Source organism: Microcebus murinus, chromosome 20 (genome assembly GCF_040939455.1).
Source record: "Microcebus murinus isolate Inina chromosome 20, M.murinus_Inina_mat1.0, whole genome shotgun sequence".
Taxonomy (NCBI): Eukaryota; Metazoa; Chordata; class Mammalia; order Primates; family Cheirogaleidae; genus Microcebus; species Microcebus murinus.
The window spans coordinates 2,703,539-2,729,976 of NC_134123.1; the positions used below are offsets into that span (position 1 = coordinate 2,703,539).

The window sequence follows — 26,438 nt, forward strand, 5'->3', positions numbered from 1 at the left end:
TAAATGATTTTACTCTTTTGTTTTTCGGCTATGCTTTGAACATCTTCTATCTGTTATTGAATAAGATATTTATTTTCTTGAAGTCTGATTTCCCTTTTTTTGTTGTTGCTTCTAATAAAACTCCATTGGTGATTTTTTTGAGAAAAATTAGATGACAGAATCATTTGTTTATTTAGTCTTAAATGTAATAGCACTTTTAAAGATAAATATGTTAAAATATAAAACCATGATATATCATTAAAATACTCGTTCAAAATCAAGTCATCTACCAGTGTAATACAGCGTGATTTCAGTTTTACATATTCTACCTTTATCCATATGCACATGTATTACTTACCTAATTATAATGGATATATATAATCAACTTTTGGTGATTTTATTTTTTGCATATAAAGTAAAATACTAATGCTGCTAATAGAGACTTAAATAAAAATAGAAATATCACTTTCTGCCCCAGCAAAGGTGTCCCTCTTAATCTTTATATATACATACACACAATTTGTAACTTGTGATTATTTGTATAACATGTGATTTTATTTTCTTTCTTAGTAGATTAGTTTCACTGGAATTGTGTAGACTCCCAGAGCTTAGTAACTTATGTACTAACAGTGGCCATATTTTTCCTTCCCAATTGCCAGCCTACTCATGTGCTTATACCTGCCCAGGCCTAATTGCATGCAGGAAAGCAAAGGGCATGGTCGGGAGGAGGACGCAAGGAGTCCTTATGGTCTCCTGTATGTTGATAGGTCTTTTTGTTCTTCACTGTGGAGCCATTCCAGTGGATGCCATTGTGAAGATTCTTTTTTAGAAAATCTCTTCACTCAGAGCAGGTTATTTCCTGTAACCTGTGTTTATCCACAAATCATCTCTATTTCCAATAGAAGGTAATGGGACCATTGCCTGACTGTATAGGTCCTTTCCTTACTTCATAATGTTTAGTATCTGCCTAAACATAAAGGGCTTCCCAATAACCTAGCTTTAAACTAGCATTACAGACCTGGCAATTTTATAAGCATGAATACTTTAATTTTCTTTAAAAACAGAATCTTAATGCATCCAACATGATTTCCCCCCATAAGTAAATTATAGGTTTGTTTTTGTGCTGTGTTGTTAGGCTATATGGTATGCATTACCTGAATCCAGAGGTGGTTTAATTGTGACCTTCAGATGTTTGTCATTTCTGAGTGCTTTTAACAAGAATGAGAGACAGTACTTAGTTGGATGGCTGGAGGTTCAGATGTCTTTCTTTCAATCAGCAGTTGAGAAAGTGCACTAGTCAAGTGAACAATTTTCTGTATCCATTTTGTGGCAAATTATCATGATGATTGTGTGTTCTGTAGCTTTTGAGCAATGTCCTCTGCTAACACCTTGGAGTAGTTTTCATGGCTGAGAAGTAGAAATGATCTCTGCTGTTAGTCCAGATAGTAAGAGTATTATCTATAAGAAAGTAGAGGCTTAAGAATTTCAGCATGAAACCCAGCTAGATGTTTGTAGAGTGGATGGCTTTGGAGTATGTGAGCATTATCTTCTTTACTTGAGGTTTTTGGGGTATTATTGTTTGAAAGAAAATTGCCCTATGAAACATCAGCATAAGGAATAAGGTTTGGATTTGGGGGCACATAATTAGATATATTTCTTAATAATTAGAAATTACTGAGCTGGTGACTACTACATGAGTATTGGTGATAGTTGAGTTGTTCAGACCAGGATACACATGACTGAGTTGAATTGAGTGGCTGGGATAAGGGTGGGAATATCCCAGGCCATTCAGAGGTCTTCTATGCTTATTGTCAAGGGTCCTTTCTTCTCATTCCTTCCCTCCACAAAAGTTTTTCCAGTAATGAAGTATGGTAGTTCACGTATAAAAATGAAAATTAGATTATTAAGTAGTGTTTTTCATTTGTTTAGAATTTTTCTTTGTTTATCGTAGTAAAAATGACTGAATTTTATAGTTTTTCATTTTTCTTTTAGGCTCAGTTTATGAACCTCTTAAAAGCATTAATCTTCCAAGACCTGATAATGAAACTCTATGGGATAAATTGGATCATTATTACAGAATTGGTAAGCAAAATCTGAGGAAAACAAGTCCTTAGATAGCTATGATTAGTATTTACTCTGCCCTAGTTATATTGTTTACATTATATAGATGATATTGTTTTATCATTTGGATGTTGGGGTGGTTTCAGCACTTGGGCAGCTACATATTCCAATCACACATGATACTAGGACAATAAAAGGAATCTGGCAGGTCATATCTGGCCCTTGAATAATTTTAAAACTGTCACCATTATCTTCTCTGTGCATGTGTGTGTTTTTCATATTTTTTAAAATTTTTATTCATTTATTTTTTTGAGACAAGGTTTCACTCTGTCACCTAGGCTGGAGAGCAGTGGCACAATCATAGCTCACTGTAACCGCGAACTGCTGAGCTCAGGTGATCCTCTTGCCCCAGCCTTCCAAATAGCTAGGGTTACAGGCACATGCCACTACACCCAGCTATTTTTTTTATTTTTGGTACAGACAGGGTCTCACTCTAGTGCCCAGGTTGGTGTGGAACTCCTGGCATAAAGTGATCCTCTTGCCTTGGCCTCCCAAAGTGCTGGGATTACAGGCATGAACCTCCACACCTGGCCGCTTCTGTGGTTTTTGAACCTTCCTAAACATTACCAGGTTTGAAATTTTGAGGATGTTTTTTGATTAATACACAAATATTTCACATAAGTATTAACTTGCTCATTTACCTATATATAGTTCCCAGGTAGTGCTGAACCTTTTGTGTCCGTTTCTAATTCATTGAGCTGTACGAGGTAATCTCAGGTTATTATTATTCTTATCATGTTCCCAGTTTTTTGTTTGTTTTGTGTTTCCTGACTCAGCCTGGCAAATTTTGTTTTACAATGTGAGTAAGCAACTTTGAGATATCTGTGAATGGGACTCCTCTTTGTTCATCAGAACAAATATTGGAATGCTTATTAATTTTTTTTTCAGTGTTTTTCCTGTGCCATTGCTTATTCTAGTGTGGCAAATAACAAAATTTGATTTGTCTCTCCCTAAGATATGGATTCGTTTGTCTATTGCAACCTCATGTAAAACTTCAATTTATTTTGGTCAAGATTCTAGCATACATTCTTATGTTGCCCTTTTTATTATCTTTGTAGCAATAACTAAGGAGGACTAACTACATTTTTAAAAGAAATGTCAATTGCTTATTTTGGACTATGAGGACCAATTTTTTATACTGGGAATAATAAATAGCCTAGTATTCTGAAAGAAATGATCATGATAAGATCATTTTAGTCTGAGAAAAAGAAATAGAAATCTTAATCTTTTAATCTATGTGAAGGACCAGAGTGTTTTTTACTTTTGAAAAACTGTTCTAAAAAGTAGTCAACATGTATGCCAACAAAGTATGCCGATCTAGATTAGATTAATTTAATGTATTCTGTGAAAAAAACATTACTCATCTATTTATAGTTAGGAATAAAATAGCTTTTAGGAAATCTAATTTTAGTGTGTTTGTTTACCTATTTTAAGACTCTTTCATAGATAATAAAATAATAAATAAGATAAAACAATATTTGACTTTTATTTAAGTAAAATGTTCACAATTTACTTGCTATTATTTTTGTGTTATATGAGGATGGGATTCAGTTTGAAATGGTAAACATACCCCTAACATGCACAATATTATAAGTAAAATGAACACTGCATATTCCTCTGCAAAGCAGGCACAAATCAGTCGTCAGTGAGACGCAGGGTTTTGGTCTGTTCTGTGATGTACCCTCATCCTTCCCAAGATGTTGATAATTTACTTTACTCATAGCAGTTGAGTTGACTTTATGATTTAGCAACTATACTCTTTGTTGTACATTTGCTTTAAGTTTCCCTATTGAACTCACTTTTTAAAATTATTATGCTCAGGTTTTTGGTTGATCCTTTTTTCCCCCTATACCTGATGTTTTCCTACTAAGACCTATAACATGTATTGACATTAACTAGGAGGTGCTAATGTCTTTTTAAGTCCTAATTAGCTGAGTCTCTTCCTGAAAACTAGAAAAAACTCCTTCATACAGGGATGGATTTCCACTTAGGCTGGAGTGACATGAAGTTATTTGCATGTCTTGAAAAGTTTATTACTATAGCTAAATTCAGAAACATTATTTTCAGAAGTGGGGTGAGGAAACCAAAGAGGATTAAGACATTCTGCCCAAGGGAAGTGGCTAGCTGTGTGATTCCTTTCTATCTCATCTTCATTTGCAGTCAAGTCAACATTGCTCCTGTATCAAAGTCCAACCACGGGTCTCTTTCCCACTAAAACATGTGGTGGTGATCAGAAGGCCAAGATCCAGGACAGCTTATACTGTGCTGCTGGGGCCTGGGCTTTGGCTCTTGCATACAGGTGAGCTGGTGTGTGTTCTCCTGGTTAGCTCCAAGTCTAGCTAATAAGGTTTTGTGGGACCAAGACAAACTGAGAAGACTGAGAAACTGAGAAACTGAGAAGAGAAAGACAAACTCTTTCAGCTCAGCTGCTGACTTACTGTGTGACCTGTGGCTGCTCATGTCCCTTGTTAGGCCTCTAAACCCTTTCCTGTTCTAAGGATTACATGAGAACAAGTTCTAACATTTTATGACTTTGTCTCCAAAATTTTTTGTCTCTAAGTTTCTAAATAGGCATTGATCTTTGATAGAATTAACTACCAACCATTCTCATTGAGTTGATTGGTTTCAAGAATAGAAGAAATTGATGGTGATTGAATTGTGCTGATGATAAAATTAGAGTCCAGAGTACTTTACAGATTTCTTCAAAATTATACAACTAGTGAATGAGAGTCAGGGCCAAGACTCCTTTTTTTTTTTTTTCCAGTTTCTTGGTTTTCCCACTTTTCTTCATTGAGGTATCTGTTATTGAATTTGGTTGTAAGTCAAATAATTATTTTATAAAGTAAAAAAAAAATTTTTTTTCACAATACAGAATTTCTCTTTACTTAATTTATTTCATTATACATAGAAAGCATCTAATGTGAATCCTGATGCATAGTCAGTAGTAACACATTTTAACCATATTTAAAATTTTTAAGATTTAGTTTTTGAATATTAACTTTCTGAAAGTGACCTGTGTGTGTATTTCTGGTTTAAAAATTGTGTCTTCCACATGAACATGATTCATCTGTTTTAATTCACTGAGATGTGTTGAATTTTAAAATGAAAATCAAATACTGAGATAATATGAAGCAGTCGTCTTTAGCACCCTTGAGTGATAATGTCACTAAAAGCATTCCTGACTTACATATTTTATGTAAGTCCAATATAGCTTTATTAAATGTAAAACTGCTACTGATTTTAGGAGTATAGGAAACATTGATAACACCTTAACCAACTGGTTAAGCCAGTAATTGACAGACTGACATTAGTTGCCCCTCCTGATTTGACATAATGGGAAGTACACCTCATCTGTGCTAACATTTTACCAAAATATCTAACTTGAGTCTACACATGAATAAACAATCAGACAAAGCTATGTTATAGCTTATTATAAGACAACTTGCCTGGATTCTTTAAAAAGTAGGTATCACAGAAGATTAGAAAATAAGTATGGAAATGGATATATAAGACAGACTAAAGAAATGTGACAGTCAAATGCAATGCATAATTCTTAATTGGTCATGCATTAAAAAACACTATAAAGTACATTTTGGGGATAATTTGATAAATTTGAGTCTAGACCATATATTAGATAATACAGTACCAGTATTAAATTCTGTAGATGCAATAATGATATTATGGTTATATAGGAGAATCTCTTTGTTTTTAGAGCTATTTCTGAAGTGTGTAGCAGTAAAGGATCATGATGTTTGTAGCTTACATTTATTGATTGATTGATTGATTGATTGATTGATTGAGACAGAGTCTCACTCTGTTGCCTGAGCTAGAGTGCTGTGGCATCAGCCTAGCTCACAGCAACCTCCAACTCCTGGGCTCAAGTGATCCTACTGCCTCAGCTGGGACCACAGGTGTGTGCTATGACGCCTGGCTAATTTTTTCTATATATTTTTAGTTGTTCAGCTAATTTCTTTCTATTTTTTTGGTAGAGATGGGGTCTTGCTCTTCCTCAGGCTGGTCTCAAACTCCTGAGCTTGAGCAATCCTGCTCCTCAGCCTCCCAGAGTGCTAGGATTACAGGCATGAGCCACCGTGCCCCACCTGTACCTTACTTTTAAACAGTGAAGAAAAAACTTAGAGAATGCAAGCTAATGTTAACAGTTGGTGAATCTAGATGAATAGTAAAAGGTTTATTCATTGTAGCATCTTTTTAGCTTTTTTGTAGATTTGAAATTTTTCTAAATAAAATGATGGAAATTTGCTTTAACAAATACAAATGCACAGGTGGCAAGCATATGAGCAAAAGTCAGACATTAACCTTTTCTCAAGACTGCAAACATCTGATAGAGACTTTATAGTCCTTACTTTACTGGGCACAATATCTTATGTAGAATTTGCCTCTATTAAGATGCTTCTGACTTCAGGGGGGAAATACTGATGTATAGATCAAATTTATGCTAGTTTTACCACAGTGCCACCATGAGAAAGAAGGAATGATGTGCTAATGATAAATAACTTATTTTTTACTGACATTAACCATATTATGTCCAAATCATAATCATTCTTTCCAGTATTGAGTGTTATATGACATCTGTGATTAAAGCAAGAGATCATTGTAGTATACTTTTTAAGGAGACAGGTGATACTTTCTATCAAGTGAGAATGATTGCCAGATACTTTAGTTAAAATTAAGTGAGACAATGAATAAGTCACTTTTATTTTGCAGTAGTGAGTAACTGTCATCCGCCTTTTGAAAGTTACTGAACTGTAATAAAGAGCAACTTATGGACAAAAAGAACATCTTAACCTAGTTTAAAAGTTAGATTTTAGCTCTTCTTTATTTTTAAAAGTAAGCAATGTAAACTATGATCAATTGATTTTAAATGAAAGCCTGAGAGTATAAACTTTTATGCCAAAATACATCATGTACCATCCTGGATGTGTATTTAATTGAAGGCATTCTTGACTGTGACAAGAGTGCTGGCCCCGGCAATATTAAAAACATGGTACAGCAAAGAAGACAGGTGCCTATCTTAACCTGTGTTACCCTAACCCCAAGTGACCGTTGCATAACCTAAGGGGACAGGCAATAAAAATTGCCTATACTCCATAACAGTGAGTTTAAGAAATCTGTTGGTAGATTTTTTTTTTCCAATATAGGAATATCCTTTAAAGTTTTAGCCAAGTCATTGTAGAAAATAATTGTATACTATTTTTAAAGCATTTAAAAATAAAAAGGCTTTCTTCCTTAAAAGAAGGAGAAGGAAAAATATACACAAGTTTCATCATAGAATTTTTTTTTTACTGCTACATTTCTACTTCTGCTGGGAAAATGGAGTTTCACTGTGACAGAATTAGTAAACATCACCAGAACACAGGATTAGCCAGATAGTTAAATACTTAATTATCAAAAGCTCTGCTTCCTTTTCAAATGCATTTCCAATTTGTTTCATGAGTTATCTTTCTCACACAGGCGCATTGATGATGACAAGGGAAGAACCCATGAGCTGGAGCACTCAGCTATAAAATGTATGAGAGGAATTCTCTACTGCTATATGCGTCAGGCCGATAAGGTAAAAACACTGTGGTATGGACTGGAATTTTCACATCATTCTGAAGGATTAATTTAACTAGTACGGCAATAGCATCTTCTGGAATGTACTTTAAAAAGGTAAAGCAACATCCTAGGGCAGTCTAGATAGGTGAAAATAGCCTCAGCCTTCCTTGCCCAGGGTTTTGAAATTCTAAAATTGAAGGAATAATTTAAGCAAGAGGTGATTGAGAATTGTTATTTAAACTTGGATTTGTTTGTGTTTCATACCTGGCGTGTTTCACACCTGGTGTTTGTGTTTCACACCTGGTGTTTGATAAAGACTCAGTTTCTCAGAAACCTCACAAATATCCACAATTGTAACCAATATTATATTACTTAAAATACTTGTCCAAATTACTTTTGGACATGTGAATTGCTCTGGCTTAGGGGAAATTTAAAAAAAATAATACTTCATTTGCCTGCAAAGGAGCTAAGCTTTACAGGGTTATGTGGAAATTAAAGAAAATAATATATATAACACTTTTAAAACTGTAAAGCTCTATACAAATATAATGTGCAATTCCTTCTGCTTACCTACATCTATGTGTCCCCAGGTCCTAATATAGTAAGTGTCCACATATACACATCAGTGTGTCCCTAAGACCACCCGCAGGTTTGATGATTCACTGGGAAATTCATATGACTCAGCATATAGTCATAGTCATAGTTTATTACAGTGAAAGGAAACAGAGCAGAATCAGCAAAGGGAAAAAGTGTATGAGGAACAGGATGGAGGAAACCAAGTGCCAACTTCCAAGAGTCCTTTCCCAGTGATGTCACAGAAATGCACTTTATTTCCCCAGCAACTAATTATGATCACACATATAAAATGTCTACCAGGGAAGCTCATTAGAAGCTCAAGGTTTTTATTGTCCTAGATTTTTATTGGTGGCTGGTCATATAGATACCTTCTGTCTAGCACTTCCCAAAATTCCAGACTTCCAGAGGGAAACCAATTGTTTAGTATAAACCACATTATTTATTTAATCAGTTTAGATATAGTGAGCCACTCTTATGAGGGGATGGTGGAAACCTCCCCAAAATCCAAGTTTCTACTTACCAGCCCAGGGCCAATCTTACAAGCAGTTTTTTCTAAGGTTAGCTGTCTCAGGCCTACTATATTTAACTCTTTTGTGGATAACCAGCATAAACTAATGCACTGGTTTCTAGTCTGTTACCAGCTGTGTGCTGTTGGGCAAATTATTTAACTTTCATGTACCTTAACTTTTTTCATCTGTGAAATTTGAGTATTCACAGAACCTCCCTCATGGGGCTCTTGTGAGGATTGAGAAATAATACACAGAAGCAGCTAGCACAGGGGCTGGTACCAGGTGAGCCTATGGTAAATATTTATTGTTGTTACCATTAGTATTATTCCCTCTCCTGTCTAGACCACATGCTTCAGATATGTTTCCTATTTCCACATTTTAGCAAAGATGCACACCAGTAACTATGTGGGCAATTTTGATCACTTAATATTTTGTATTTTTTCATATAAATATGTTTTAATTTATGTTTGAAAACAATTAAAAAAATATGATAGCTTCATCAGCCTTCCTGTGATAGAAAATAAATAAATAAGTAAATAAAATTATGATAGCAAATCTTCTCCTTAAGACCTGTATTTGAAGTCAGAACTTTTAATAAAATCATTTATATTCTGCCACCAGAATATAACAGCAAGAAAATGCTATTTGGCAGAAAAAGTAAATTTATTTATAAGCTAATAGAGATGTATGAAAAACCTATAATTTATCTACTAAGATTTAACTTTGCAAATCATGATTGTAAAGGTTTTTTCAGATGCTTGAAATAAAATAGTATGACATTCTGGAATTAAACTAGTATGTCATGTTATATTGATGAAATTGTGATTAATTTTTTCGTAAGTGTGAGATGTTACTGTTTATTTCACATGTATCATTTCATGAATGCCTAATGTCTTTATGAATTCAACTTTTCTCTCCGGGAAACATTGGGAGAACCATGAATTTCATGAGTTTGCTAAGCAAGCTGACAGGCTTAAATTAGAATTATTTATCAGAAGGAAGGCAATGACATAATATAATAACTTAAGGTTTTTTCTTTATGGCATGATTAATTGTTAGTGGTCTTTTCTAAGTACAATTATGTTTTCTTTTAAATACAGTTTGAGTGTGACTTAAGCTGCCTTAAATTCCTTAAATTACAAATGACTAGCATGTCTTTCCTTGTATAGCCCTGATGGCAGACCATTAAAATAAATGTGAGTTGTAAGAATGTGTGGATCACATTGAGTATTCATGCATACCAGAAAATGCTAGATTTTGATATTCTTATGAGTAAAAGATGCTTTATAAATTTTAAAGCATTTTCATTGTTATAATCTATCCCTATAATCTTTTAGAGTAGGAAAGGAAATATTACTATAACCCACATTACACAGTTGCATGTAAGGAGCTGACTCAGGGTGCTAGAAACATGCACCCAGCCAGTGCCTCCCATGACATGGTCACATCTTACTGTTGCTCACCATTCTCTTCCTCCAGTCCTGGTCATTTCCTTTATGATGCTATAGCAGTTGAGGATACGAATGTATTTTAAAATGTGACACAGTTGTCTTTTGGTCTTTCTTTAAAACTAAAGCGAAGCACATTGTAGTGTTCATTTGCTATTTGACCTTCTTTGTCTTCTGAAATACAATCATGATCTAGAAAGTCTAAATCTTCTCTACTTTTATTGATTTCTCATTATGAAAGATGCTTCCTGACATATTTTTTAAAAATACTAGCTAAAAGAAATATTTTAAATTTATTATGAATTTCAGTGAATAGAGTTGTCCTTGATGCGCAGAACAAAGCAATATGATTATTGCATTTTACTGTCCTGACACATCTTAATGCCTGCTTATTAACGTCAAATATATTTTACCTCTAAATGTTCGCATACCTATTCTTTCATTTACTTTCTTTTCCAATACTTCTTAAGAAGAAGCATTCATAGTTTTTCAAAGTTGATTCATTCTTTAATAAGTAGGAGGGCAGAGATTTGCTTTGGAATAGGCTATACATGTTGCTGTGCCTAATTATTTACTTAAAAATTATTTAAAATGCTACTAAGTAGTTTCTAATTAATGAGAAATCATTAAGATTTTATAAAATTATTCTTCCAGGATTCACTTATGAGATAATTTTTTTCTCTCTAAATGGGTATTTTAAGGCTATAAATTAAGCATGGGTGACAAAATACTCAATTATCTTTTCCCAAATGAGGTTTATTCACAATGATAACAATTTTGGGGGAAAAATCTAAGTAAAATGCTAGTGGAAAAAAACATTACTCTAGATTTATTTTAGTCTAGAAAGTTTTTCTTTAGTCATTATTTTTACTTGCTAGATGCCAGATATTGTATAAAATACTAATTAATGTCCTTATATTTTTTGGCTGCTTTCAAGAGAACTTTTTATTTATAATCGACATACAGCATGCTCCATTAATCTTCAAAGCTTATAGAGTTTAGACTTTCTTTTTTTCTGAAATTTTAAATTACTTGTCTTTTAAAAGCTTTAAAACTCAAAGTATAGTTATATAATTCCCCATTTGAGCATCTTTAATCATTTAGTAGTTGCTTTCCTCCTGACACAGTGATTGAATGTAAATTCTCCTGCTGGTTCTCTCATGTCTTGAAGACAAATGACAAAAACCATCTTGTCAGCTGCAGCAGTCACTTTATTAAACTGATGAAACCTTATCCTTTTAGATCTGTATCAAGGGGGAAAATGTATTTTGTTTCAACTTAGCCATAGTTTCAAGACTTTGAGATAATAATCATGGCAATGTGAAAGGAGTGACCACATGAATTTCTATTTGTGTGATTTAGGCTATTGCCAGCAGTTTCAGATATCGAGAAGGGATAACCACCTTCTCTGAGTTAATACTGGATGCCTTGGCCACTTTATAAATAGAGAATATATATCCCTTTTGGTACCTTCATTCATTTGGTCCTGGCTACCTACTGAAAGGTCCTGACTTTCATTTTGTTGATCAGGTACTTCAGTCATAGGGATGGCTGTATTTGTTTGTGCAGGGTCCTTGAAGATGGTAAAAGTTTATTAGCACTCTAGAAGAGAATTGTCCAGTAGAACTTTCTGTGATGATAGAAATGTTCTGCATTATTATTGAGCAATACAGTAGCCACTAGTCACATGTGGCTATTTTGTACTTGAAATGTGGCCACTATGACTGAGGAGCTGAATTTTTAATTTTATTTAATTTTAATTATAATTTAATTAGTCACATGAAGCTAGTAGATACCATATTGGAGAGAGGAGCTTTGAGAAGCTGACAAGATAGTGAGTGTCTAAAGGAAAACTTTCTCTACTCTCAACACTTCTAGCACCAAACATGTAGCTTTTCTACACCAAGCAGTTTTCCAATTTGAGACATCAACTGGCTATTCTACAACTGGCAATTCTGCAAGTAACAACCTGAGCTTAACACAGATCCCACAGGTTAAGGGCTGAGTCCCACAAGAGTGCCTCCTATTTTAGTTGCCAGTTTTAAATAGTGGGTCCCTGGGTTACTCACAATTCTGTCTGGAAAAAATTGGGGATTCCCATGATCCCTTCTTCAGGTTCAATAATTTGTTATAACGGCTCACAGAACTCACAGAAACACTTTGCTTGCTATTACCAGTTTGTTATAAAGGAGATCTTAAAGGAACAAATAACAGCCAAATGACATAAGACAATGTCCAGGAGGGTCTCCAGCACAGGAGTGTCTGTCCCTGTGGAGTTTGGGGTGCACCACTCTCCTGGCATGTGGATGTGTTCATTGCCCTTTGAACTGCGTCATTTAAGGTTTTATGGAGGTTGAATTATGTAGGCATGATTGATTGAATCATTGGCTATTGGTAATTGACTTAATCTCCAGCCACTCTCCCTTTCTCCCCCTCCCCTGAGGTGAGAAGGTAAGTTGTGTGGGTGGGAGTGCTAAAAGTTCCAGCTCTTTAATCACTTGGTTGTTTCCTCTGGCAACTAGCCTCCCACCTTGAAGCTATCTAGGGGCCTATGGAGAGCCACATCATTAGCATACACTCTGGCATGATTGAAAGGGACTTACTATAAACAATAAAAGACACTCTTTTCACCCCTATTGCTTAGGAAATTCCAAGGGTTCTAGGAGCTCAGTACCAGGTACTGGGGAGTAAGACCAAATACGTATTTCACAGTAGCACAGGAATATACAGACAGCTAATAAAAGTACAAAGCAGGAAAAAAAACTGAGGGATAATCACCCTGATGTGGGAATCCAGAGGAAGGAATTTTGGTTGGGGCTAAGAAAGGACTTTAAAACAGAGGATTTTTTTTGATATAGGATTTTAAGGATGAGAAGAATTTTAAAAGATGGAGAAGAGAATATGATTCTAAATGGTTTCTTAGGCATGTGAAACAAGGCATGGTTACAACCACCTAGGTAATTATCATCGCTTACATCTCTTCAAAAGGGAGGACAATCTTTGCCTTTACATAGAGCTGTATATGGTTCTATTCTTTTTTTTGTTCTTATTTATCTCATAAGATTAGCACAGTGCTTGACATATAATTGGCATCGGTAATGTTTGCCAATTTGAATTGAATAAGCCCCAAAGAAATGTGTGAACTTTGTTGTCCTTAGAGTTTGTAGGATCATTTAGTGTTTACTTAGTATTCTAAAATGGTTAAACTTTATGTCTAATTCATAGATAATAATAGCCTATGTTCTCTTAGAATTGGTGCCTTATTAAATAGTCAGACTACTGTATATATGGAAGGAGAAATGAAAAAGTGTTAACAGAAGCATAGGTTAAAATTTGTGACCTTGAGAGAAAGAAATGGTATTTGAAGTTTGAACATTTACTGAACTAGAATATAGCCTGAAGTACCTTTTCATTATGTGTCATGTAAGCATATCCAAATAATACTACAGTGGAATACAGTCACTGAAATCCTGCCTCATAAAGTAAAACAATATTTTACTCTAAAATAAAATAAGGTGCAAAACTTTGCAAAATTCATTGCTACTAAATTAACATGCTCCCTATTACATTTGAGTTGCCATGCTTGTGAAATATCAATTTACGCTCATGTTAACACTATTAAATTAGTAGTTCTGAGCTTTGTGTATTGTGTCTTAGAAAAGTTGACATTTCTGCTGCTTTGGTCAGTCCTATGTGTAAATGTCTTACCTTTCTTCATTAAAAAGGTTCATGTAAAATAGGTTATAATCTGTAGTCTTGGATGAGTTTGTGAATTGCTACCGCTATTTAAATTTTATATTTTATTCTAGGTTCAGCAGTTTAAGCAGGATCCACGCCCAACAACATGTCTTCACTCTGTTTTCAATGTGCATACAGGAGATGAGTTGCTCTCCTATGAGGAATATGGTCATCTTCAGGTAAGCAGAGAAGAATGCAAATTTCTTCTCTTTATATTGTGTATTGTAGAAGAATTAAGACTGTTTAAAAAATGTTTTTAAAGTATATTTCATAAATTGTTCAAAATAGAAATATAAAATCAACCCTGAAATGGAGAATAAAGTGAAATACTCATTACCAGGGCTGAATTATTGCGATTGAACATTAAATCTGACTGAATTCTTGGTCCTCAAGCAAAAAGGGCAACTGAATGAATTATAATATCATTTCTGTCTAGAATAAGGACACCTACAGTTCTTTCAGTGACAAAAGCTTTTACTTGTTATCAAATTTAGAAGAATTTCAACACTTAGGAACTAGAGGAAAAAAAGATGATAATGGTATAGCAGTAAATCAGTTGTTGTTACATGGCAATTCATTTCTTGATATGTCAACCTTCAATAAAGCTAAAAACATGCTGTTGAAGTTAATTTCCAAAGGCATTTCTGAATCCCATAAATTTTGTCTTACATAATATATTAAATGTTATACCTATACTAAGAATACACAGGATTTTATGTTTTGTTTTCATTTTTTTCCTCTCACATCTAAGTACTGTCTTTCGCTGGACATCCTATTGCCTTGTTTCTATGATACAGATATCATATATGCTATTTATCTTTAATGGATTTTCCTCCTGCTCATCATTTGGCTCTCTGTCTTTGGGATAGAATACTTATTATTCATATATTCCTTACTAAAATAAGAGTATCTCCTCTTTTTAGTCCCTCTCTCTTTAGAGATCTGAAACGTCTTACTTTAATATATATATATATCTACTCCAAACATGGAAGTGTAGTATTTCCATTTCTGTGGAGCAGAAACTCATCTACTTATTTGTAAACAGTTCCTTGGAGATTTAGCATTATGTGAGTATATAGTTTCACAACATTAACCTTATAACTATAACATAATAGGATTTTGTGTGCCTTTTGCTTTGAGAAGTATTTTTACCATCAGAAATAGGGTTTTCAGAAGATAACAGCTCCTTTTTTTCTTGTATCCCAGAATTTAAGCTCAGTGGCACATGGTAAGCATTAAATAAATTAGTCAACAAGTTATTTGGCATTCCCTTTACAACTTGCCACTTACTGACATTTTCTCACAGAAGCATCCCAAAAGTCAGAGCAGAGGGTTCTTAGACGTGTACCTGTAAGTGACTATCCACAGGAATGAAATTTCTTTGCAAGTCATTTTTAATAGGCCAATGTCAGTACTATAAGAAAATATTAATATTTGGATGAGGCTGTCAGTGCAGTGAAACTCTTTTCTACCATGTTTTAAGTAAGGCCACACAAAACTTTATGTCAATCTATAAAACCTAAGCCAGAATACTATGTCTTTCTGTGTGGCCCACTTGGGCCTTGACAAGACCCTGACATCTCCGGGCTCTAGTGCTAGGAAGTCAGGAAACATCCAGGCCTGGTTCCTGAGAGGGCCACCTGCAGTGCCAGGCGCTGGTAGCACATGGGCTTCTTTGTCCAAGTCTTCCAGGGCACCAATAGTCTTCTGCCCCAACTGTCCCTAGCCAGTAAAGGAGGGTAGAGGGAGACACAAGCCACTGAGGCTGTTAAGAGTAATATCTTCTATATTAGAATTGTATGGGAACAAAATTATTTCTTGCTTTCTCTTCCTTCTTAATTCAACATTTGCAGTTTCCTGGCTAAGTTAGAATTTTTCACTGCTTTTTTCCTATTTATTTAATAATAGTTTTATTGAGATATTAGTCACATAACATATAATTCACCTATTTAAAGTATACAATTCAGTGCTTTTTAGTATATTTACAGTTATGCAACCATTATCATATTAAATTTTAGAATATTTTCATTACCCAAAAAGAAACCTTATACCCATTAGTAGTCATACTTCATTTTCCCCAAAGCCTTCCAGCCCTAGGCAACCACCAGTCTACTTTCCATATCTGTGGACTTGCCTATTTTTGACATTTCGTATAAATGGAGTCATACAATATAAGATTTTTTTTGTGACTGGCTTCTTTCATTTAGCATGTTTTCAAGGTGTATTAAATCAGTGTTCTCCAGAGAGACAGAACGAACAGGATAAATGGATGGCTAGAGATAGAGATAGAGAGTAATGTTAGGGAAATTGGCTCACATGGTTACGAAAGCTAAGAAGTCCCATGATAGGCTATCCACAAGCTAGAGAACCAAGGATGCCGGTAATGTGGCTCAGTCCAAGTCCAGAAGTGTTAGAACCAGAGAACTGACGTTGTAACTCAGTGAAAGGGTGAAGGCCTGTGACTGAGAGCCCAGGGAGCACTGGTGGAAGTCCTGGAGTCCCAAAGCTAGAGAATTGGCAGTTCTGATGTTCAAGGGCAGGAAAAGAAGAGCATAACTGACTCTGGAACAGAGAGCAAGAATTCACCCTTCCTTCTTTTTATTTTTTGTTTGTTTGTTCTGGACCCCCAACTGATTGGGTGCCTGCTCACCATCCAAGTGTAGATCTTACCCATGCAGTCCATCTACTCACATGCCAATTTCCTCTAGAAACATCCTCACAGGTGCACCTCGAAATAATGCTCTACCAGCTGTCTATGTATCCCTTTATCTAGTCAAGTTGACACCTAAAATTAGCTATCCCATAAGGGTTGTCTGTGTTGTGGTGTGTATGTTTCCTGCTTCTTTACCTGAGACAATTTACACATCCCCTTCAGGATTCTTTGAGAATCTTTTCTTGTTAAAGTGGATATTATTGTCTTTTGTTTTGTTTTGTTTAGATGATAAAATGTCTATTTTAATAATAAACTAAAAGAATATCTCATTTCTTCATAAAACTAATTTGTTCATAAATATATTTTAAAGTATATGCTTTAGTGCTGATTAAAATTAGTATGTTCTTACAGTTTTTTACATAAATTCTGTGTTCTCTGAAAATAATAGTTTTCAAGATATACTTACTGCCTGTTGTTTATGGTATACTGGCATAGTCTTAATGTCTTGCTTGCCAAATAACTTTTTCATTTACATATATTTGAGGTGGATTGACATTATATTGCTGCTTGTGGGCAAAACCATTCCAAAGTGGAAGTCCTTTAGACCCAGAGCTTGAAAATAAACCTTAGAAAATAAATGATATAGAAACAATTGCTATCAGTTCTACTTGCAGCCGTTTCCCTAATCATGTGTTATCCATCACAATGAATTTGAAGATTTTAGAATTTTACATAAAAAGCTGAGATTTTATTATGAACTAAATCCACAACTCCTTTATTTCACAATAGGAAAGGAAATAGTTTTTACATGATACTATTAGAGCAAATGACTTGTAATTTTAGCCTTTACATTTAATTTAATAACATAATCTTTTTGTTGTTTCCTTTAACCTTTTAATGTTGTTGTTTGTTTCAGATAAATGCAGTGTCACTCTATCTCCTTTACCTTGTGGAAATGATTTCCTCAGGACTCCAGATTATCTATAACACTGATGAGGTATGATTTCCCAAATTCTTTACTACTTTTCTGAGAATAGCTTATTTCTTTTTTCTAGTTTTAACAATGTATCTTTAGTTTCATAAAAATGGATTGTTCTTAAATTCATATACTCAGATATTAGATTTTAGATATTGGATCAAAAAGTCTATATCTTCAATACATTGCACTTTTAAAATGAACATAATATACAACAGATTGTAAAATTTTACTCCCATGAAGACTTTTTTTCAGGTGATCTGGAATAAAAATGTGTAACTTTCAGAAAATTTTAGTAGCAATGAAAGTGAAATAATACTTGCAGATTATCTCAGAGTTATCAGGTCTCTTTCATATCACTGCTTTTTGTAACTCATCCTTTTACATATTTTTAAAAATTTTTTTTGTTTACAAGTTGTGTATATATATATGCACTTTCTCCCTCACAAATGCCTTTTTTGGTGGTGAATGGGGTGGGGTGGGTACAGAGTTGCATTGAAACTAGGTATATTTCCCTATAGAATTCTTAAAAATACAAGGAAATCTTGTTAATGTGTTATATATGTTATATACATCTTTTAGTGTTTCATTTACTATTTGAAACCCTATAAGTCATTTTTGTTTTGGGTAAGTTTCTTTAATTAAAATTCACATTGAGAAACTATAAGAGTAACTCAATTCATTTTAAAAGTAGAAAGAAAACTTTTAATCATATTATTTTTATTTGTAGAACCTCAGTAGGGTTATCATGTTTTTCAAAAGACAAATACCATATTCTTATTCTTATTAGAAAAATTGTAAAGAATTTCTATTTCAAAAGTGAGAAGCAGTTCTTCTACAGGCACTAATGCTTAAACAAAGACTTGCTGACACACTTTGAAATGTACCACAATGGAAGCCAAAAAGCTCTTATTACTGAAATGGAACATACAATGAGAACTCTATGGAAGAGTAGGTATGCTATACCATACTTGTTATTATTCGTCTCCTGTGATCCATGCATGGAAGAACAGTTACATCATATACTCAACACCAACATCATCATTGGACTGTGCTAAGGGTCCTACAAAATAGGCGTATGTAGTCCTGCCCTGTAGTGGTTTATAGTTTCATGCATCCTTCTACTGTGTAATTTTATAGTCTAGTACAATAAATAAAAAAATGTATTTAGAAGTTAAGATAAATAATGATAGTAAGAAATTAATAATGCCCAATTATAGTTTCTTCTATTTGATTAATCAAAGAATTGCATATTTTTATTTCATCCAAATAGTTCTTAGTTTTTATAATATTGTGAAATAGTGATATTCAAGCATTTTGGGTAGAGGACGAGTGGGGAAATTCCTATTTCAGACTAACTTTAAGCAGCATGCTAGAATATAAAACAAATAGAAGAGGCATGACTGACTAAGGAGAGGAGAGAGGGCTTCTAGAAGCAGTCCATTTAGCTTCTCATTTCTTTCCACCCATGGAAGTTCCAGAATACTGGGAGAAGTGTCCCAGTTCCCATGGAACATAATATGATAACCATTTACAATAAGTGGTACTAACGTTGTTGATTGCAAGTGATTTCACAGTAATGTCACTTGAGGTAAAATGTTAGTGGTGAGATTGCTTGGTTAGTGGTGACTTTGTTTTGTTTGTTATTTTGTTTTTAATTTTTAAAACTTTTGTTTTTGTAATAGCTAGCATAATTTATTTTAAATCTTTATTCTTCAGCTGCAATGTTTTATAAATATATTGCTTTAATTTTTCCATTATGTTTTATATGGCTTTTGTATACTTAAGTTATTTTTGATACTGCCTTCCTTTTTTTCCTTTTTATAATATTCATGTTTTTTTCTTAGCCTTATAGTTTTTATTTGGCTAACATCAATTGCCTTCAACATGTGTACTTAAAAAGTGTCATAGTTGCCCTCCATTTCTTTCCTTGAGACTCTCTATGTGTCAGGGATCATATGGACAGGCAGTAAATGGACTTATGTAGAATCTTTCAGCGAACGGTGCTCCTTTTATCTAGAGATTTCAGAGAATTTAATTCTTCGAAAGGGGATGTGACTCGGAACCATTTTCTTTTATAACTATACCTTAGAACATGGATTGATGAGTTTATAACCCCATCTGTTCTTCAGTGTCTAGTTTCATTCACATCTTAAGGCAATCCAAGGACCTGGAAAGACAATGGGGCTACCACTCATTTCCTTCTCTTTTTATTATCACATTTAAAATTTTTCATAATCTTTATTTTTTCATAGGATTGAAGAATGCAATGCTTGGAGATACACATATGTATGGCACACATACACATATGTATATAATATATATACTACATTGTACTTTTGTTTAATTGGTCTTCCTTTTGCTGCTCATCATCGTATCTTTACTGATTATGTTCTTTTTATAAACTTTGCATTCACACTGTAGTTCCTTAAAGGAGGGCCATTGTCTTAAGAGTCATATGTGCCCTTACTAAGGTGCTATGAACACACTGAGTGCCAGTGTTTGTGGTGATGAGCTTTGCTGGCAATTATGTTTCCTAAGGGCAGGGACAATAGTGTATGCTAATTTTCTACCATCTTTTATTGCTTACACAGAAGTACCATATTTTCTGGGTACTCAGTCTTTATTAGTGTGTGTAAAACTCTTGCTGTGCACATTTATTTATACATTGAATTTTTATTACAAATGAAAACTGTAAAAGAGGCAAACTTCTGTAGTTCTGCCTAGCACTGTCATTTGCTTTCTTCTATTTGGAGAGAAACCATCATGTACATTAAACTTATATCTAAATATAAACTATACCTACATCCGTCCTTCTGTCTACTAATGGGGGTGGTCATCTATGTGTGTTGGAGAAGGGCAAAGTAATGCACTGCTTTGTGCTGTTCCATGTCTTATTCCATGACAATAAATTTTCTAAAATTAAATTAATAGAAACAAGAAAGAAATCATTTAGAAATGGGTCCAGAGAAACTTACTTTATTTAAAATCAAAGTATCTCCCCCAAATTTGTGTAACAATGAGATTTTGTTTTGCATTTAAGATAATTTTTTCTTGCTTTTTATGAAAAAGCTGCATTACATGAAAAGACTCATAGTTCTTTCATAAAGAAAGAACATAGTTCAAAGTTCATTCCATAAAGAATAGATTTTCTAGACTCTGGTGATCCTATAACTGTGAGTCTTAAAGAATTTATTTTGAAAGCAAAAATTGATAAGGTTAAAATTTTGTCTTCTCCTATATTTTGACTTGCTTTATTTTTATTAAGGTATTGAAACCTGTTAATTATATACCTATATGTTAAGTTCTGTCAGCTAAATCTTTATACATTTAAGTGGAGAAACTATCTGCATGGACTTTAATGTGTCTTCTGCAGAGTCATGCCCTGACATGACTCCACTTTTGGTACCTTTTATTGATGGGTTAAAAGTCACAGTGTCATATCATTTGAGAAAAACAGCAACCTCAGATATTCTTCTTACAAACTTGTAATTTAAGTGGAAATAAGCATTAATTGGGAATAATACTGGGTTAGTCAGTAGAACCAGTTTTATTGACAGAAGTTTGTCAAATGGTCCTGCAAGCTCTAGTTCTCTTAGGCAAATATGCTTAAGTGTTTCTTCCATGGATGAAAAAATTTAGAGCATGTTTAGGTTGCATGCTTTATGATGAAAATACTACACAAAACTGTAGATGCTTGTTTGATGTGAGATCTGGGGAAGTCCTATTTACTGATCATGTCTCATCTGTTATTTACTTTTTATTTTGCAAAGATATTTTGTACTATCTGACCTAGAAGCTCTTTTCAAGTGTACCATCATTCAGACTGGACGACCCATGGAATTTCTTTATTATTACATTAGCTACTTATTGCTGTGTAACAAATTACCTTGGAATTTAGTGGCTTAAAAGATTAAACATTTATTAGTTCTTAGTCTATGCATCAGGAATTTTGACAACGGCTACCTTACATGGTGCTGACTTGAGGCCTTTCATGAATGTCAGCTGGGTCAACATCATCTGAAGGCTTTATGAGGCTGGAAGACCTGTTTGTAAGATGGCTCAGTCTGTGACTGTTGGCAGGAGGCTTCAGTTTCTCCCTGGCTGTTGGCAAGAGGCCTCTCCATGGGGCTGCTTTCAGTGTCCTCACAGCGTGGCAGATGGCTGCCTCCACAGCAGGTGATCCCCAGAGAACAAGGTGGAAGAATGGTGTCTTTCATGAACTAGCCTCACAAGTCACACTTCATTACTTTACAATGTGCTGTTTGTCACACAAGTCAGCCCTATTCAGTGTAGGAGGAACTTACACACTAGCAGTTAGGTAGAATTGGGAGCCAGCCTACTGCATGTAGCATGTTGGTAGTTCCTAGGTGAACTTTGTTAGAGAGATTTTTTAAGATATTATTTTCTCCCCTATATACTGAGACTTTTATTTTAAAGATAGGCATTTTATTTATCCTGGTAGTATTTACTGAATTTTGACTTTTGATTTGTGTGCATGTTTTATCTTAAATTTATTACCAATTTTTTGGTTTCTATTTATTATATGGATACTTTTGTGTTATAGACTCTACCTCGTGGTATGAAGTGGTTATCAGGCTAAGCTTGAGAGGTTTCTGTCTCTTAAAAGTTGGAACAAATCTCTTCTATAAGTAATTTTAGAGGTGTTATAGGGTAGGCATCCTTAACTCCCACTTGCCAGCAATTTAAACAGAAAAAATGAATAAGTTCCTCAAAACTATTCACAGATGTCTTTCTCTAAAAGTAGAAAGATATCATTGTCCCTGTTTCCAAGATTCTATGTAGCAATTATGACAATAATGGCTAACGTTTATATAGCACTGATTATGTAGTGTCACTTTTCCAAGTGCTTTGCATATATAAAAACTCATTTAATCATTATAGCAACACTAACAGGTAGGTACAGTTAGCTTTATTTTACACATGGCCAAAAGCAATGTAGAGAGCCAATAAGTGCTTGTTCATGGTCATATATGTATAGTCAGTGGCAGGGCTGGGATTTAAACCAAATAGTCAGACTCAAGAGTCTATTCTCTATACTGACAGTGAGTATTATATCTTTGTTTAGCCTATGCGGATATGGATGACACATTTGTCACATCATATACTCAAGCCATGAAGGCAGCCAAGGAGACCTAAGGTTTAGAGTTATTCCTGATAGATGCCTGCATTCATTGATGTCTCCTTTTATGAATTGTGAAATTATTTGATAAATTATTTGTTGAGTTTCTACAATAGTCCAAACAGTGAGAGTATAGGAATGAAAAAAGAGATTTTTGTCTTTAACATCATGAAGTCTACATTATTGTGGGGAAAACAGAGAATGGGTTGTCTTTTCATTTTCTTAATGGTGTTCTTTGAAGCACAAAGTTTTTTTTTATTTTGATGACGTCCCATATATCTAATTTTTCTTTTATTGCTTGTGCTTTAGGTGTCAAGATCTTTTGTAATTTCCTCCAGTGAGGTTTTGTAGTTTTTAATATCTGTCATTCTTTTAAAAATATATTTCTAAATATTTTATTTTGTATGCTATTGTAAATGGAGCTTTTTCATTTCATTTTCAGACTGCTCATTGCTAATATATAGAAATTCACTTGATTTTTTATATTAATCTTGTATTCTGCAACTTTGCTGAACTTGTATTTAAGTTGTAATAGTTTTTATGAATTTCTTAGGTTTTCTATGTAGAATATATCTTTTGCATATAGTGATAGTTTACTTCTTCATTTACAATATGGATTGCTTTTAAATCTTTTACTTACCTAATTTTCCTGGTTAGACTCTCCAATACAGTGAATATGAGTATAAGTGAATGTAATATAAGTGATGAGAGTAAACATCTCTGTCTTGTTCCTGATATTAGGAGGAAACCTTTTAATTTTTTACTATTAAATATGATGTTACCTGTGGATTTTTTGTAGATGCCCTTCATCAGGTTGAGAAAGTTCCTTTTTATTCTTAGTTTCTTGACTGCTTCTAAATAGTTTTTCTATATCTACTGAGATGATCATATGGTTTTTATTCTTTATTGATACATAGTATTTCATTGACTTTCTAATTTTGAATGAACTTAAAATATTTGGAATAAATTCTACTTTATTGTCATGATATATGATCCATTTTATTGGTTGCTATATTCAGTTTGCTGAATTTTGTTGAGGACTTTTACATTAATGGTCGTAATGGATATTGGTGTATACTACTTTGTTGGTGTGTGTGTGTGAGAGAGAGAGAGTGAGAGTGTGTGTGTGTGTGAGTCTTTGTCTGGCTTCAGTATCAAGGTAATAATGGCCTACTAAAATGGGTTAAGAGATGTTTTCTCCTTTTCACACTGCTTGTCTGCATCCCATAAATTTTGATATGCTGTGGCTTTCTTTCTTTTTTTTATTTCGGCCATATTATGGGGGTACAGATTTTGAGGTTTCAATAAATGCCCTTTCTCTCACCTCCACCTACAAGTCTGAGTTTCCAGCATGACCATCCCCCAGATGGTACACATCTCACTCATTATGTATGTATATACTCACCCCCATCCCTCCTTCCCCCCTCCCACGTGCCCAATACCCTATTAATGTAGTACCTATGTCTCCACTTAGGTGCCGCTCAGTTTGCTGGTGAGTATATGTGGTGTTTGCTTTTCCATTCTTGGGATACTTCACTTAGTAGTATGGGTTCCAGCTCTAACCAGGAAAATATAAGATGTGCTATATCACCGTTGTTTCTTAGAGCTGAATAGTACTCCATGGTATACATATACCATATTTTATGAATCCATTCTTGGATTGATGGGCACTTGGGCTGTTTCCACAGCCTTGCAATTATGAATTGTGCTGCTATAAACATTCGAGTGCAGGTATCTTTTTTGTAGAGTGTCATTGGATCTTTCGGGTAGATGCCCAGTAATGGGATTGCTGGATCAAATGGTAGATTCACTTGTATCGCTTTAAGGTATCTCCATATTGCTTTCCACAGAGGTTGAACTGGTTTGCAGTCCCACCAGCAGTGTAGGAGTATTCCTCTCTCTCTGCATCCACGCCAGCATTTATTGTTTGGAGACTTTTTGATAAAGGCCATTCTCACAGGAGTTAAGTGATATCTCATTGTGGTTTTGCTTTGCATTTCCCTGATAATTAGAGATGTTGAGCATTTTTTCATATGTTTGTTGGCCATTCTTCTGTCTTCTTTAGAAAAGTTTCTGTTCAAGTCCTTTGCCCACTTTTTAATAGGGTTATTTGATTTTTTCTTGCTGATTTTCATGAGCTCTAAGTATATTCTAGTTATCAGCCTCTTATCAGATGCGTAGGATGCAAAAATTTTCTCCCATTCTGTAGGTTGTCTGTTTACTTTCATGACTGTTTCTTTGGCTGTGCAGAAGCTTTTTAGTTTGATCATATCCCATTTATTTATTTTTGTTGCTGATGTGATTGCCTTTGGGGACTTCTTCATAAACTCTTTGCCTAGGCCTATGTCTAGGAGAGTGTGTCCAACATTTTCCTCTAGAATTCTAATAGTTTCTCCCTTAGGCTTTAGTCTGTTATCCAGCGTGAGTTGATTTTTGTGAGAGGAGAAAGGTGTGGGTCCTGCTTTAGCCTTCTACAGGTGGCTACCCAGTTTTCCCAGCACCATTTATTGAAAAGGGATTCTTTTCCCCAGGGTATGTTTTTGTCTGCTTTGTCAAAGATGAGATGGCTATATGAGGATGGTTTTATATCAGGGTTCTCAGATCTGTTCCACTGGTCCATATTCCTATTTTTGTGCCAATACCAGATTGATTTAATTACTACAGCTTTGTAGTATAGTTTGATATCTGGCATATTAATGCCTCCCATTTTGTTTTCGTTGCCTAGAATTGCTTTTCATATTCGGGGTCTTCTTTGGTTCCATATGAAGCGTAAAATTATTTTTTCTATATCTGTGAAGAATGCTGATGGGATTTTAATAGGTATTGCATTGATCTGTAGATCAGTTTGGGTAGTATAGACATTTTAATGATGTTGAGTCCGCCGATCCACAAGCATGGTATGGATTTCCATCTGTTTACATCCTCTGCTATTTCCTTCCTCAGTGTTTCATAGTTCTCCCTGTAGAGGTCTTTTACCTCCTTGGTTAAGTATATTCCTAGGTCCTTTAATTTCTTTGTTGCTATTGTGAAGGGAATTGAGTCTTTGATTTGGTTCTCAATTAGATTGTTTTTGGCATATATGAATGCCTCTGATCTCTGTGTATTGATTTTGTATCCTGAGACTTTACTAAATTTATTTATCAGTTCCAGGAGTGTCTTGGTTGAATCTTTGGGGTTTTCTAAATATAATATCATATCATCAGCAAACAGTGAAAGTTTGATCTCTTCTGCCCCTATTTGGATACCTTTAATTCCACTTTCCTGTCTGATTGCCGTAGCCAGGGCTTCCAGCACTATGTTGAATAGAAGTGGAGAGAGTGGGCAGCCTTGTCTGGTTCCACTTCTAAGTGTGAATGCTTTCAATTTTTCCCCATTGAGTATGATGTTGGCTATGGGTCTGTCATATATGTCTTGTATCATTTTTAGGTATGTTCTTTCTATGCCTATTTTATTAAGTGTTCATATCATGAAAGGGTGTTGAATTTTGTCAAAAGCTTTTTCTGCATCTATTGAAACAATCGTGTGGTCCTTGTTTGTGCTTTTGTTTATGTGGTGAATTGCATTTATAGATTTATGTATGTTGAACCATCCCTGCATCCCTGGGATGACGCCCACTTGGTCGTGGTGGATTATTTTTTTGATAAGCGTCTGGATTCGGTTTGCTAAGATTTTGTTGAAAATTTTTGCATCTATATTCATTAGGGATATTGGTCTATAGTTTTCTTTTTTGTTTCATGCT

At 34.4% G+C, this 26,438-nt stretch overlaps 1 protein-coding gene across 6 annotated transcripts in view; it reads left to right on the forward strand.

The window, feature by feature from the left end:
* Positions 1 to 26,438, forward strand: part of PHKB (phosphorylase kinase regulatory subunit beta) — a 211,332-nt gene that overhangs the window by 26,058 nt on the left and 158,836 nt on the right. For all 6 annotated transcript variants that reach the window (XM_075995604.1, XM_075995605.1, XM_012773843.2 and 3 more), the window contains 5 exons: positions 1,972 to 2,061; positions 4,261 to 4,399; positions 7,573 to 7,672; positions 13,999 to 14,106; positions 17,497 to 17,577. In XM_075995604.1, coding sequence (XP_075851719.1) covers positions 1,972 to 2,061; positions 4,261 to 4,399; positions 7,573 to 7,672; positions 13,999 to 14,106; positions 17,497 to 17,577 — 518 coding nt within the window. The remainder of the gene's footprint in view (positions 1 to 1,971; positions 2,062 to 4,260; positions 4,400 to 7,572; positions 7,673 to 13,998; positions 14,107 to 17,496; positions 17,578 to 26,438) is intronic.